This window comes from Aythya fuligula, chromosome 8, assembly GCF_009819795.1.
Source record: "Aythya fuligula isolate bAytFul2 chromosome 8, bAytFul2.pri, whole genome shotgun sequence".
Classification (NCBI taxonomy): Eukaryota; Metazoa; Chordata; class Aves; order Anseriformes; family Anatidae; genus Aythya; species Aythya fuligula.
In genome coordinates, this window is record NC_045566.1 from 1,239,832 (window position 1) to 1,254,326 (window position 14,495).

At 35.7% G+C, this 14,495-nt stretch overlaps 1 protein-coding gene across 9 annotated transcripts in view; it reads right to left on the bottom strand.

Moving 5' to 3' along the window:
* The window catches only part of LRRC7 (leucine rich repeat containing 7), a 170,609-nt gene that overhangs the window by 56,768 nt on the left and 99,346 nt on the right, over positions 1–14,495 (bottom strand). For 7 of the 9 annotated variants that reach the window (XM_032191862.1, XM_032191860.1, XM_032191861.1 and 4 more), the window contains exon 8: positions 1,370–1,433. In XM_032191862.1, coding sequence (XP_032047753.1) covers positions 1,370–1,433 — 64 coding nt within the window. Of the gene's footprint in view, positions 1–1,369; positions 1,434–6,047; positions 9,039–13,288; positions 13,378–14,495 lie in introns of those variants that run through there. The other 2 variants (XM_032191866.1, XM_032191865.1) reach the window with 2 other exon arrangements.

Consider the following 14,495-nt stretch of genomic DNA (forward strand, 5'->3'; position numbering starts at 1 on the left):
AACAGGATATTAAATGAACTGACTTTACATGTTATTGCTCTTTTAAAAAACTTGTAAGAAATGTAAGAAACCTTTGGAAATTAAATGAATACAAAGAACTCCTTAGAAGCTCTTGTTCTAAGCAGTTTATTGGCAGTATGCAATTTATGAACAAAGCAAATAAGCGAAGTGAGAAATGTGGAGTTTTAGAAACAATCTGCTGAGAAGAAAGACCAAATCTCATCTTGCAGCACATGCTAAACTCTGCCTTTTACATAATTTATGGTCTCAAAAATAGCTTAACAAAGGCTGATTCCTGAATGCTTTCCACATTTATGGAAATTTACCATATTTATGAACTATTTAATGTCTGTAATTGTCATATTCAGTAGTTAAAACAGCAGCATACAATGATCAAACCTTAAAATTACAGTAATATTAAGCTTTAATCGGATGTTCTATTTTTTTCAACATTATAGATGTCAGTGAGAGAAACAGAAAAGGGCAATTCCCCCAAATCATTTCTCATTCATTACAGCTTTGAAAATCAAGAATTATCAGGTCACCAACATTTCCATGTTTCAGCCTAACCAGTATTTTTCTTTTTGATGAAACACAATTTTCACAGGTAAAACAAGACTTTCAATTTGCCTTAACTCTGTAAAGTTAGAGTTTTTTTCAAAGTCTGCCAGAAACTGATAAAATACTTGATTCAGAATGAACCAGAGTCTAGCATGTGAAAAGCCTGTAGTACTATTTCACCAGAATTATTAAACATAGCTAGAAAAAATGTATCTGTCTAACATCCTAGGACCTCATACTGACCTCATACTGTTTCTGAGACGTGTCAGTTCCTACAGACATTGTAAAAACTTCCCTGAAGGGAACAGCAACTTGATTATTTTCTATACTAAGACTGGGGAAAATTCCTGAAAGCCATTCTATCCCAGGGAACCTGAGTTACCTCTTAGAGTTTAGTTAGGGACAGAAACTGCTTTTGGTGAAAAAAAAAAAAAAAAAAAAAAAAAAATTACTTCTGCTAAAAGTAATTTCTAATATATTTGGGATTTAATGCTAGATTTTAAGGATATGTAATTAACATGGGTATTTACAGTAAGATCACCAATTCATCTCACACTGAAGTAGTCCAACAGTAGCAACCGGCTGAGAATGAGAATCGCTTTGATCTGAGCTGCAGAAGCTTGATGCAGATGTAGTGTACTGCATTATCAATGCTGACCTCATGGAAGACAACAAATCTATTTTGCAGGTAAATGTGACCATAACGTGTGGCCATAATACCGTAATGCCTTTCAAGTAAAAGTTTAATCTCCCAAGCACAGAGCATCCGAAACACAGTGGCATGCTACTAAGAAAAGGCATTTCTTACCAGCTCAGAGAATTCATTATTGCCCAGATCAAGTCTCTCCAGTTGAGTCAGTTTATGCATTGACCTGTAACAGATTAGGAAATTTCTAAGATGAAATTTTTCCTTGGGAGCAGTCAGTCAAATTTTACTTAGGGAAGAAAAAAGCTCAGATGATATTGTTGTTGTAAGAAGAGTTACATCAGCTGGACATTATTGCAGATGAGAACAATGCGCTTCAGCTTCCTGACATTAGCTAAAGTTCTAGAACTGCTAAGATAGCAACAAATATTTTAATATAAAAATGAACATACAATCTCACTATAATTTTGCATAATTGCTCAAGGAAAATGACTCATTTATAAGCAATTGAAAATAATATAAATCATGACATCTACATTTGTAAATTTATGATCAACTTCTTCATAAACTACTAAAAAGTATTTAGTCTCTTTACAGCAAAAGTACAAAGGATGCCTGTTACATCCCTGAAACTGCATCTAACTTCAGCCATGATATGAAAGCATTTTTGTGACAAGGAGAAGCACAAAGGCTGCATGCTACACAGCTGGAGCTCAGCTAAGGCTGTTTGCGGTCCTTGTGTTGGCTTAACAGACTGCCCTGAGCCCATGGGGTCCTCTCCTCTTGGGGCTGCTGTATGGGTGACCTGAAACAGGGCTTCTGTTTTGGTCATGAGGAAACTAACTCACACCAACGAGCAACGGTACTCAGTGGCATTTAGTGACACTCAGTGTCTTCCAGTAGCTTAGGAAAAAAATAGCATTGTAAGTGGATGAAAAACAGAAAACAGTTTTCTAACTAAACAGTCAATTTGAGATTCAAGCCTCTAACATGCTGCAAGGCACACCTAGGCAAGTATTTCTCTGTGCAGTCTGTGGCCATGCAGCACGGTGCTGCACAGGACCCCACTGGGGTGAGACAGGCTCCACGCAGCCACGGCTGCAAAAGCCAGGGTGACAGCAACATCAACCAAAGCAGCTTATCCTCTTCACAGCATTAGGAAGGAGAGACAAGTAAGAATGCATCATGTGAAACTGAACCAAAAGTAAGTATCAAATATGCACGATAAACCCAAAAGGGCTTTAAATGACGAATAATCGGGATTTATGTCTGCAGCTGATCACCACGTAACAGCCACAAAGGCACTTTCATTGTCTGGGCTCAGGTGACTCAAACAGTGAAATAAGAGGAAAAATGAAAAATGACTAAAAGCGACTTGATGAAATTCCTGATTTATTGAACTAAATGGAATAAATCTCCCAAGTTTACCTCCGGATTTGTGCTGTGAGGAAAAAAAGGTTATTTCTAGTATAGCTTAGACCTATAAAGGCACATGTCACACCATATGTGGACTGACTCTGAAAAGTATTTAATGTACCAGTTTTGAATATAGGTAAGCTTTTAAAAACACACGGAACTTTTAAAAACTACTGAGAATGTGTCATGGGCACTGACTCAAAGAAGTAATCCCAAAGCAGCAAAGATATTTTCAAAATGGAAGGAAAATTGCTGAGCAACTTCTTAACACGAGCTGAAGGACTGAACATGCCAGAAGGGTGGCAGTACGGTGATTTCTTCCATTGGAATGGATGTTCTGCTGTAGTGTAATGTACAACTTTGCTCATACTGGACAAAAAAAAAAATAAAAAAATTTCTAAGGCTGATTTAATCTCCCAAGTTTAATCTCCCAAGATTAAACTTGTGTTTATCATGTATCATATACACTGATAGATATGAACTATTGCTACCTCACACTTTCCCAAACTGTTAAAATCTCATAGTTTTATGAAATTAAGATTAGGAAGTTGCATTCAAAATTACTATGACATTAGACAGTAAGAGCAGCATCCTCATTTGAATATATTGATCTTCATGGTTTACGATGGTTGACTTTTAAAGTAAGCAAATGATTTCAAATAGTGCAGTCAATGCTTTATATTTAAAGAGGTTATTAAATTTAAACCAAATAGCTTTATAAATATTACACACAGATTTTAATCATTTTGAAAATAAAATGGAATAATGAGATCATATTCCTCCAGGCCTGATAATGAAAATTCTGCACTAAACAAGGCATTTCAGACATTAAGTCTTGCAGGGCCGCACGAGCTGCTGCTGTGCAAGTGGTGCAAGATGCCAGGGATTGCCCTCGGGTGCTGGCTCACAGCTTCCCTTCTGCTGCCTCAGCACGAGTGCTTCCTCGCCCAGCTTTGGCTCCTATGGGTTAGCTCTAACCAAGCAATTCCTGGACATATCTGGGAGACAGCCTGGCCAGAACCGCTTCCAAAAGGCAGGCAATGTGGCTGCCCTGTTCTGGAAAATGTTCAAATTTAATAAATTAATTACTGCCTCTATTTCCATGAACAAAACTGGGACAGGATAGTATCACTGCTGTAGGACTTCTCTTTAAGCCCTACCATTTTTCAATAGTAGAGTGAAGTATTTTCTGCTAGACATATATTATTAAAATGAAAAAGTTGGTAGATAAATATTTAGCCCTCAAGTTTAAGAATTTATATATTTTATTAGATTTCTTTAATTAAACAGACTCTTTGACCTACTGCATTTCTCCATCTTTCATCTTAACTTCAAGGAATGAATGTTAGGGTCATAACTTAAGATCAAGTGCCACATGCACTTCTGTACTTTATAGAAATTAATGATCTGCAAAGAAAAGTTGTTAGAAGACATCTAGGACTCTTAGGCAAATCGCTCACTGCTGCACCAATCAAGTAATTCCTTTGGACAGGAGCTCCTGTATCTAGCTCGTTATTGTTCATGTAACATAATTTCCAGTATTTTCAAACACAGAAAATTTAAGCAACATAATGTATAAAAGCCAGTACATTTACACAATGGTTTGGGGAAATGCAATGCCAAATCCTTTGCAGGTGATGTCATCAGTACTGTGAAACTACTGCAGGTCACACTCCTATGTTATTGATTTCTTCAGTGCTTTCTTTGTTCTTTTCTAAAATGTTCTTATATGTATTTATTACTGGTGTGTTTTTTGTTTGTTTGTTTGTTTGTTTGTTTGTTTTTGTCCAGTTCTGCACAATCTCTGCTTCTTGCCAAGTCTTTGAGACTCAGCAACTAGCTTATTTCTGCTGATCACACAGTGTTTTGGAAATACCTCAAAACAGTCACAGATTACTTTCAAAATCTTTCATGCTGAAGTCACCCTAGTGCAGATTAATTCACGATAACATCTTTTTAACGTCTTCTGATAGTTCATTTATTTAGTAATCACTCGAGCTCACTGTTCTAGATAGTTTCTTTATATTTTTTTCTTCCTGTCCCACATCTTCCATCTATCTGATCAATAATCACAGATATCTTTGAGACAGGAAAGCAAGAGAGACCTTTTGGTTTTGTTTGCTAGAATGAGAGGTAGTTGCCTGCACAGTTCTGAAGGGGTTAGCACCTAAATTGAATGGAAAAGTTACAGCAATTTTTTGACTATAAGGTGCAAAACAAGATGGTGTAGTTTAAGCCTGAAGCATGGAGTGGTTAAATCTGACATTGTTCCAAAACAATACTTATGAACAGAACTATGATTAATCAAGACTGAGCACACAGATTATTAAACAGAAATGACTTTTTATATACTCTAAACAGAGTCCCCTTTTAAGTTAGTAATATAACTCTTGATTCATGCTCCCCAATTCCCAATCTGCTTCTTACTGCCTTTTTGCACTTAAAGTATTTATTACTTTGAATTATTATTGTTATAAAGCCAGACGGAATAATGAAAATATTTTATCTTTCAACAGTAGCTGTTCAACATGTTGAAGTATCTGGAAGACAAGAAGCCATTCACGAAGCAATAAGCACTGCACTGGCACAACAGATGAGGACACTAAAGATAATGATGTCACCTGGACAATGTGAATATTTTTCACTCCTTTCCCCAGAGAATTCTGTTTTATATTATGCTCTCCATTAAAATTCTAGCAAAAATATGTTTTAACTCCTCTGGTCCTCCAACTGCACCATGATTCTCTTTGGAAATATCTTGCAAGACCAAGAGAAATTTTACAAAGCCAGACAAAAGCTAATTTTTTAAAACAAAGCTGCAACATACTCATCAGCTCATTTACACTCCCTTTCTCCTTAAATAACACATAAATCCCAGAAAATGTTTACATTTGGTCTAACTTGCTTCTTCGAAAACTTTCACCATTGTGTCTTAATTGATTTAATATTAGCCTAGTTTAGACTTCTGGCACTTAGATACAAGTTGTAAATTTCTATATAAATTTTTAGATTAAGTCAAGTTAATGGAAAAAGTAATTACACTGGTAATTGCAAACACTTGATGACTAAGGACAGTCTTATTACCATAAAGAATCTCATTAACTTTATGAGGATTCTTTACACTAATGTGTGCAACCCCTGGCAGTATGTGCTTACAAGACTGGACTCAGCTTATGAAAAATGATTACAATTACTCAACTACAATTTACCAGTTGCCGTTTTGGAAATCAAAGTATTTCTGCCTGACACAAATCAATCTGACCCTTCTGAAGGCCAGTCACTTGTTCAGCAGTCAGGTAGTACCCACACTTTCAGCCTGAATGATTAGGTTGTGAAAAACAATTAAATATTACAAATCTTGACTACAGGTTTCACTCCTAAGTACCATACAAAGGGTTTATACCCTAGGAAACATCTCAGCATGTCAAGTGAGCATTGCAAGTTTATTGTTATTTACACTTGCAGACATTAAAAGTTTTCCAGTTACAGCATTCGCTGCATGCACATTCACAAGTATCACTTAGTACATTGCCTTTACAGCTAAAATGAGGAAACGCGACATATGTTTACAACAGACAGTTCTAGTGAAAACTTTTCTCTCAAAGGCAGTATTACTTGTGGCTTTACCGTTCTGCATTAAAGTTAATAAAAGCTTCTAGTGATTATGTTTCCCCATGCCCATGTTAACAATATGCTCCAAGAATAATCAGCCACAAGGCTGCAATTACCTGCTAACTGGAACTGGAAGCTGAACAGCAGCTTTTCTCTGATATTTACATATATAATTACTGTTTATACACGCATGGAATTATGTGTCTTGAAATGTAAAACTCTGAAATTCATCAACAATGAAATGAAGGGTAATTTTAAATTACAAACAGGTTTGGGAAAACTTGTGCATTTCATACTGTCTTCTACCTTTGAACAAAAATTCTGCTTTAAAGGGTTTGTTTGCAATACTGTAAGTTCATTATAGAAAACATCTTCTAAATACAGCTTTGAATCATGACTGCATAATTTCTCAAGATGGTCAAATAAATAGTTTCAGAAACTGCAACATTTGTATGGAGACAGATTAATTTCATTCAGCTGATGCTGTATTAAAAGATAAAGCACACTGCCAAATGTACCCAAGGGAACATCATATGAGATTTTCCATTATCTTGTGATATTTTTGTCTCTTTCATGTAACTACTTATATTTTTCTTCTGCAAGATCCATTATATATTTTTTTATTTGGGGTCATTTTATAAAGGTTGAAAAGGAAAGGTGCAATTATGAGTAATGCTCAGTTAAATATTCATTGCTTAAATGATGTAATGTAATTTAATTAATGTGATAATAAAACTTGCAGCCAAAATTTTCACATAAATCTTTATCCATATCACATTTGGATCCATTCTTCCACTCATAACCAACTGCAGGAGCTATATGCAGGAGATCTAATTCTCAGCTGTTGAAGTGGACCTCACAGTAGGTTCAGAATCAGGTGCATTTTTTTAGTTCTACACACAATAATGGACTGTAGTTCTCAAAAAACAAATGTGTGAAAACCAGTGTAAAGAGTAGTTCAGACAGATTACTGAATACTTGGTGGAAAATCAACATTGCTTATAATAGTTTTAATAGCATTCATAATCCATCAACTGTAACTCACAATACAAAATTCAGTGATATCAATTATAATTCATGGTAATTACATACACTATCTAACATATCTTGCTTATGTTCTTGCATGTTTGCTTAAGTTGCCTTATTTAGAAGTTACATTTCTACAGATTGTTAACACTTCAAATAACCAGGAAATTATCTTGCATTAACAGTTTCATAATAAATAAATAAATAAAGAAAAGACAACTACCACAACTTATTTTAAAGAAACCACGGTGTTACCACCAAAATCCTGGTCTGACAGAGATGAAATGGTGATTAAGTGAAGGTTTATTCAAACCTTCAATCACAAACTTTTACACATTTCTGATTTTTTTCTACATACAAAGAATTGTACTCATTAATAAAAGTATCTCGAGTAGGTAAAAAGGCATGAGTGAAAAGCAGTTGTGTCAGAGACAAGGTTAGATTTACATAACGATAAATACGATCAAAGATGCAGTACAATACTGCTATATAATAAATGCATAGTTCTTTTCTGTCATAATTCTACTAAGATAGGACTGATAAAGTTATAACAGTTACATGATCTATTTCCTTGTAGAGAAACATAAAGGATTATGTTTATGCAATTTTCTGACAAATGGATACCCTTATTTTCTGAAGAAATAAAAAGCACCTAAAAGGAAATATGTTGTTGTTACTGCAATAACTGCTGTATTAATTTCAAATAATATTTTCTCACACTTTTGTTGTACACAGTAACCTTTATTGCAAAGTTGTTAAAAATGTCACATTCAGGAGTCCCTTCCATTTCTGCTATTTTAAAACTTACAATATAACTTTCAATTCATTAATTATTCAGTTTAGAAGTTGCACTGTAAAATTAGTACCTAATGTTGAGAGTCTACCTGTTGCAGAACAGTTAAATTTTAACCAGAACTACAATATTACGTGATACAACCACAGAGAACTATTTACTTCTACAGCACTTAATGGATTACAAAGAAATCTCACTATTAGTTTTCAGTGAATCTTAAGACAATGCATATCATTTATTGAATATAACACATGTGGCATGGAAAGCAAAGAACTACAAGTATAAATTAATGTGTCATAAACCATTTAATCTACATTTTATCCAGACTTTATAATGACAGGATATGTTCAATTAAAAACTTATTTGGAGGTTACCAAATATTGTTATACATAGACTGTAATATGTATATATTTATGAGGTTACTATCAAAAATAGCCTTTATTTCAACTAAAGTTATAAATCATATATAAGAACTTACATTTTTGCAATCTTTAACATTAATCCACAAATCAGAGAATGTAGCAGAGACCATGAAGAACAAATAACCCCAGAAACCCCTGATCACAAGTGGCACTGTGTTGCTTTGTTGCTTTCATATGGTCTCATCGTTAACACAGTTAGGAGCAGCTAGTCCACAAAGCATGCTGTCACCTTGGCTGCATGGCTCTCAGAAATACTACTGCAAAAGGCAGCAATGTGCTCAAAATTAACACATGAGTTAAATATATGGGAAAAGCAGACAGCATATTAATCTGCATTAAACATTCTGGACTAAGAGGCAGCCTTCATCAGCCTTTATATACCAGAACTGTTTGGTTGCATAGTATAGTTTGGGAGAACTACCTCAACACAGTCTACTCGTGCTGATGCTCCTGACGCTGCCATTTCTGGTGCCCGAAAATCTGCTGACTCCACATCCTCTGCTGTTCATGCCACTGTACACACTCAGGCGATGGGCAAGGGCACACTCTCCATCTTCAGATGCTAAGATGAGAAAAATCAATTTCAATGCCCAAAAGATGGAACTGCTAGTGCAGAAGGTGTCTAAACACAACCCGTTCATCTATGGCACTGGAGACTTGGGTGACTTTATCTAATTCTATCAAGGGGTTAAAATAAAAAGCACAACAATAACGGAAGTCCTACATTAAGAAACTGGAAATCAAGCTGTTTTGTGATTCAGTCAGAATAAAAACACATAGGAAAACATTTCAGGAAAAAATATTTGTGTGCAATATGTAAGCATTTTAGAAAGACACTTCTGACTTAATGTATAGGAAACAAATTTCCAACCAATTTTGTTTATGGTATATATGGATCAGATCTCTAAAATCAATCTCTCATTTCAGGACCAAGTGTTGAATCACACTATAACTGGGAAGATATGCTTGACTGATTGCAGAGAAAGGTGAACTCTTCACAATTTTGATCCTTGTTACCACACAAAATTCTTTCCCAATGCAGCTTATAAGACTATTGGGAAAGAGTATTCTAAATTTCAATTCAGATCTGCTTCTGCTTACCTGATTGTATAAATAAACAGAACACAGAGTAACCTTATTACCCATTGCAAAGCTCCTAGCAATATCAAGGCTTTGCAAATAAATTTTTATACTTTTTTTTTTTCTTCTTTACCATCTTTTTTTCTCTTATCAGTTTGCATCTGCTTCCTGGATTCTTCTACCTTCTTCCTTAAACAGGCTTTGCGTGGTTAAAACCAGGGTTAATGAATGTTTCCACTTTCTGGACTGAATTAGTCGAGTCAGTCTCATCTGGTGCATAAGGTGTTCCTGTGTGTCTGTGGATGCCAGGGGTGCCCTTGCATGCAGCAAAGCCCCTCTGCAGCCTGAGCAGAATTTTAGTAATGCCAAAGTTGTCTGGTGAAGCCAATGACATCAGATGTCTCTTGCATCACCATTAAAAATTAAATTTATCCCATGACCAGTAGTCATCCAAATTCATTATTCAACTGCATTACTAGGAGCATTAACAAACCAACCATGTTACACAGTTATTAACAAAGTTTACATCATCCTTATCATATTTTTGAAGGTATCTGAACAATATATTACAGGCCTATTTTCCTCTACATTGGAGCCAAATAATCCCTGACACATCAATTCACAGCGTGACCCTGAAATACCCCATTTTGCTTATGAATCACTACTTAAATCACTACTTTCCTTTGGTACAGAAAATTGAAAAATTTTCTTTCACATTTTATATTTTCTATGCCATGCTCTTTATCTCAGAGAAATCTGGAGGAACACTTCAGAACATAAAAGAAAATATATCCATATATCCCCACTTGTGGGATTAAATGGCCTCAGCTAAACTATTGCTCCTCTTCCAGAAAGTAATCTGTGTTTCTTAACCTTGAAATGCTGATTGCAATGAAAAACTTGAACATACAAAATTCATATTTGCAAAATTTCTATGTATATCTAGTTAAAAACATTCAAAATACAAGTAACAACAAACATACAGTTACTCTGTCTGTGAATTTCAGAATTTATATTCCTGGAGATAAGTGTGAGGTTTGGAACGTTTGAGTTACAGGGTAAATACAACACTAAACCTCGGTGCCAAATTTACATCCACTAAACTCTGTGGTGCTGATGACATCAATGATTTAATTCAGCTGTCTATGATGTCTGCATTTAGACAAAGAAGCAATCATAATTTTCACATAACATATACATAGCATAGGTGACATAATGACAATAAAAAATGCTTGATAACAAATACACCTGTTTTTAATAATTATGAACTCAGGATCCATTGTGGACATTTGAATTCAAAGACATTGAAACAGAGCAAGATTGACTGCATCAGTCACTGCCAGAAAGGTCACCTCCCCCTTTCTGCTTAAAAGGCTGGATATCTGGTAAGTGATATACTTGGCAACTTATATTTTGTTGACAGTGTAATAATACATTGAAAAGTAAAGAGCAGATTTGTAAACACTACAGTACTGATCAACTTGAACATTTTAATAATTTTAGTCAAGTTTTTATATATAAAATCACAGTCGTATTCGGGATCTGGGTCTCCAAAATTTTGAAGACAGACAAGAAGCAGGCTCCAGGTTTCCTATTACTAAATGATGAATAAAAATTTCCTATATTTCATCAGGATATAAAACATATTATTCAAATCTCTAAAGCATTCAGCACTTGATTTATACCTCTACGTGCTAGTTTTGCATGGAATGAATGAATATAAGTTACAGACAGACCTACTTCTGACATGCAAGACTGAAGATGCAGTTTTTGCCCTGCTTTCCCATTTACTTTGCCAGAGAGCAGGACGAAGACCTAACTTAAGGTGCTGAATAATCAACCAGGAGGAACCAAGTTCAAAGGGCATTAATGAATACCTGAGGAGTAAAAATTAACTGAGTCAGCTAACCCAAAAAACAAGAGCCAAATAAATTTATCCTCAACGCATTTCTTATTTAGTAGTCCTTTTGATTCCTATTTCTACTTAAATATAGCCTGAAGACAGCAACAACACATATAAAAACCAAGAATATTTCTACAGCTAAAGCCAGAGAAATGAAAGGGGAATGTGCTAGAAATAGACAAGGATGAATTGGAGATGAAAACTGATGGGACACAATAACAATCTACATGTTAATCAAGGAAGAAGGATGAAGGAGTCAGAGACGGCAAGGACCACATGAGAAAATGTGAAAGCAGAAGGACAACCCCTGCTGTATAGCACATGAAATATCTGGATATAAAATACGCACATTACAGTTAAGCATTCTCAGTAAAATGGCTGATGTCTTCTGTAATCCCTGGTGGAGTTTTAACTGGGTGTATCATTTTTATGATCTGGAAGATCTTTACTGATGAGCTCTCCACATTAGTTATGTTGCCACTCACTAAGCAATGCTTTTGGCTGCACTGGCTGATTGCCAGCAGGGCTATGGCGAACATCACAAGAAAACTAATGCCATCTGATATACACAGCACTTGGGAGTACGTGCCAGAGACTTGGCCACGACTTCTATCCAAGAACCATGCTTAAAAAGAAAAAAGCAAGCGAATACAGGGCCAAAATGTGATCTTCCTATTTAGTTATTAGAGGACTGTTGGAGGTAGACAAAAAGATAATATTCCATTTGGAAGTATGGCAAACGTGCAAGACCTGTTTCATAGTCCAATGACAGGAAGCAAGCTGCAACACAGAGCTTGTGGGCTTGAACCAAACCAGTCCCTTGGAGACACTGAAATGGGAGAAGCACAGAGCAGCCACATGTGCTAAAAAGTCAGCTGCAAGGCATAAATGCTGGGCATAACTGGTATCTTCTGTATATTTGTACAAATATATTTCAGTGGGAAATACAAATATAAATAGTTTATAACTCACTGACCAGCTACAGAAAATAACTGTGATATAAGAATAACAACCACTGCAATCTATTCACACACACGTACTCTACAGTTTTTCAAAAGGAAGTCAACCACTTGTCATACATTCAGAAACACAAGCAGCTGAGAGACATCACATTTTTCATGATTGTTTTTTATTTTTCTGATTACATAAATAGAATGCCTCATGGTACAGTGAATTTTTCAGGGCTTGAGGGAAATGATCACACCAGGTAATGTGTCGCGTACCCCGAGCTGATCACAGGTTAAGTGCTGTCTGCTTGGTGGCCTTGGTGACACTGCCGCAGTGCCCTTCCGAGGCTGTCCCACCCCTCTCATGGGAAATGGGATGCTGCTGGAGTTCACAGCCCACAGCGTCCACACGTACAGTTTCTACAATTTGATAAAGCGATGGATGGCAACAACTGACGATGTCTTTTTACAGGTGTTTATCTCAGAACCATCAATCCTTAATCTGACGATCTATGGAATGGCAGACACGTTGTCCCAGGGCATCAGGCTGGGGTGTTTCTCAAAGCTGACACGAGAGCTAACACAGCGCAGGGCACGCGGACGCTCCGAGGTGGTAATATGTGCCTAGTGGTCTCCTGTTCCAGCTGGGAGAAAGACAAAGTCTGCAATGGCCATGGCAGGTAAAAACGCCATCCCGTTCTCAATGCACTCCGTAGTCATCTCTAAATTTAAATTCCTGTTGTCATATCAACCGTACACAGGTGTCTTTACTCTGCAGATGTTTTTCAATCACGTAGAATTAACACTGACTTAAGGTGCCCTGAGTATACTGAGCAATTTCCTTGCATACCATAAAACAACCATACCCGAGAGCTGGGCACACAAATTAATATCTCATTAATAACAGTCAGCTTGAACTCTTCGTGTCTTTAGCTTCAATGTCCTGGGAAGAGCTCAGGGTTCTGGTATAACTGAGAACAAAATGAGTGTAAGGTGGACCACGGTGATTCTCCATGGTTAAAAATGTTCTCCCCTCCCGCCGCTTTATACTGTGAACTCTCTATCTGAAATTTAACCCTACTAGTCAGATAGAAAATATAAATCAATTTCATATCTGTTAAATGGAAGTTTTTGGACAAATAAATAATAAATAAATACAAAAATATTTGGTATATGAAACAAGCCTGCATACAAAACTCTAAGTTCCTTTGTGTCTTTCCTTCATCCATTTGAAACACTAAAATTGCACACAACACAAACACTCTCAGATAAGAACCACTAATTCATAAGATAATTCATTAGAACCATTAGTTCATAAACTAAAGTAATGTCAAGATTATCCTAGATGACAGAAAAAGTACTGGTATATTTTTAATGAACTATAAGTTCTGGCTGTATCACCTCTCAGACTGTCGCTCACTGGAGATATGGCAAAAAATTGCCACTATTACCTTTAGGAAAGAATAATTATGGCAATTTTTCAGATAAGCTTGACCCACTATTGATGTTGGAAAAACACTCTTGTAACAGGAAAGCAATAAAATGCATTTTTCTGCATCTTCTCTGAGCAGCAAATATATTTAATTTAAAACAGCCTAATGGGAAGTTATGTAGTAGTAGTTTCTCAACTACTTATTAAAATACCAGCAATATTTTAATAATGTAATGCCAAAGTACTAAGTCATTTAGAATATGATTTATTAAACTCAGCAAGAGTTACCATTAAAGAAAACAGGTCATCATGAAAGATGAAAACATTTGTAATCTCAAAGTGCAAGAAACAGTTTACATCTTTATAATGAACCAGGAAAAAAGTGGAACAGCATTTCAAAAAATAGCAGTCTGAAGTTATGCTTTTAAATCTATATTTAAATGTTCCTGGACATATTCTCAACTGATATGAATAATTGATTCCATTGACTTCAACACACTTCACACAAACTGTGTTTTTTGCAAATCTACTTCCTAAAACAGAATTTTGGAGGTGGTAAGGATTTCAGGATTATAAATGTTATCTAAGTGAATGGAACTCATGTTCTTAAGTCACAAGAATGCTTCCAACAACTCCATCTTCAGGATTAATGGAAAT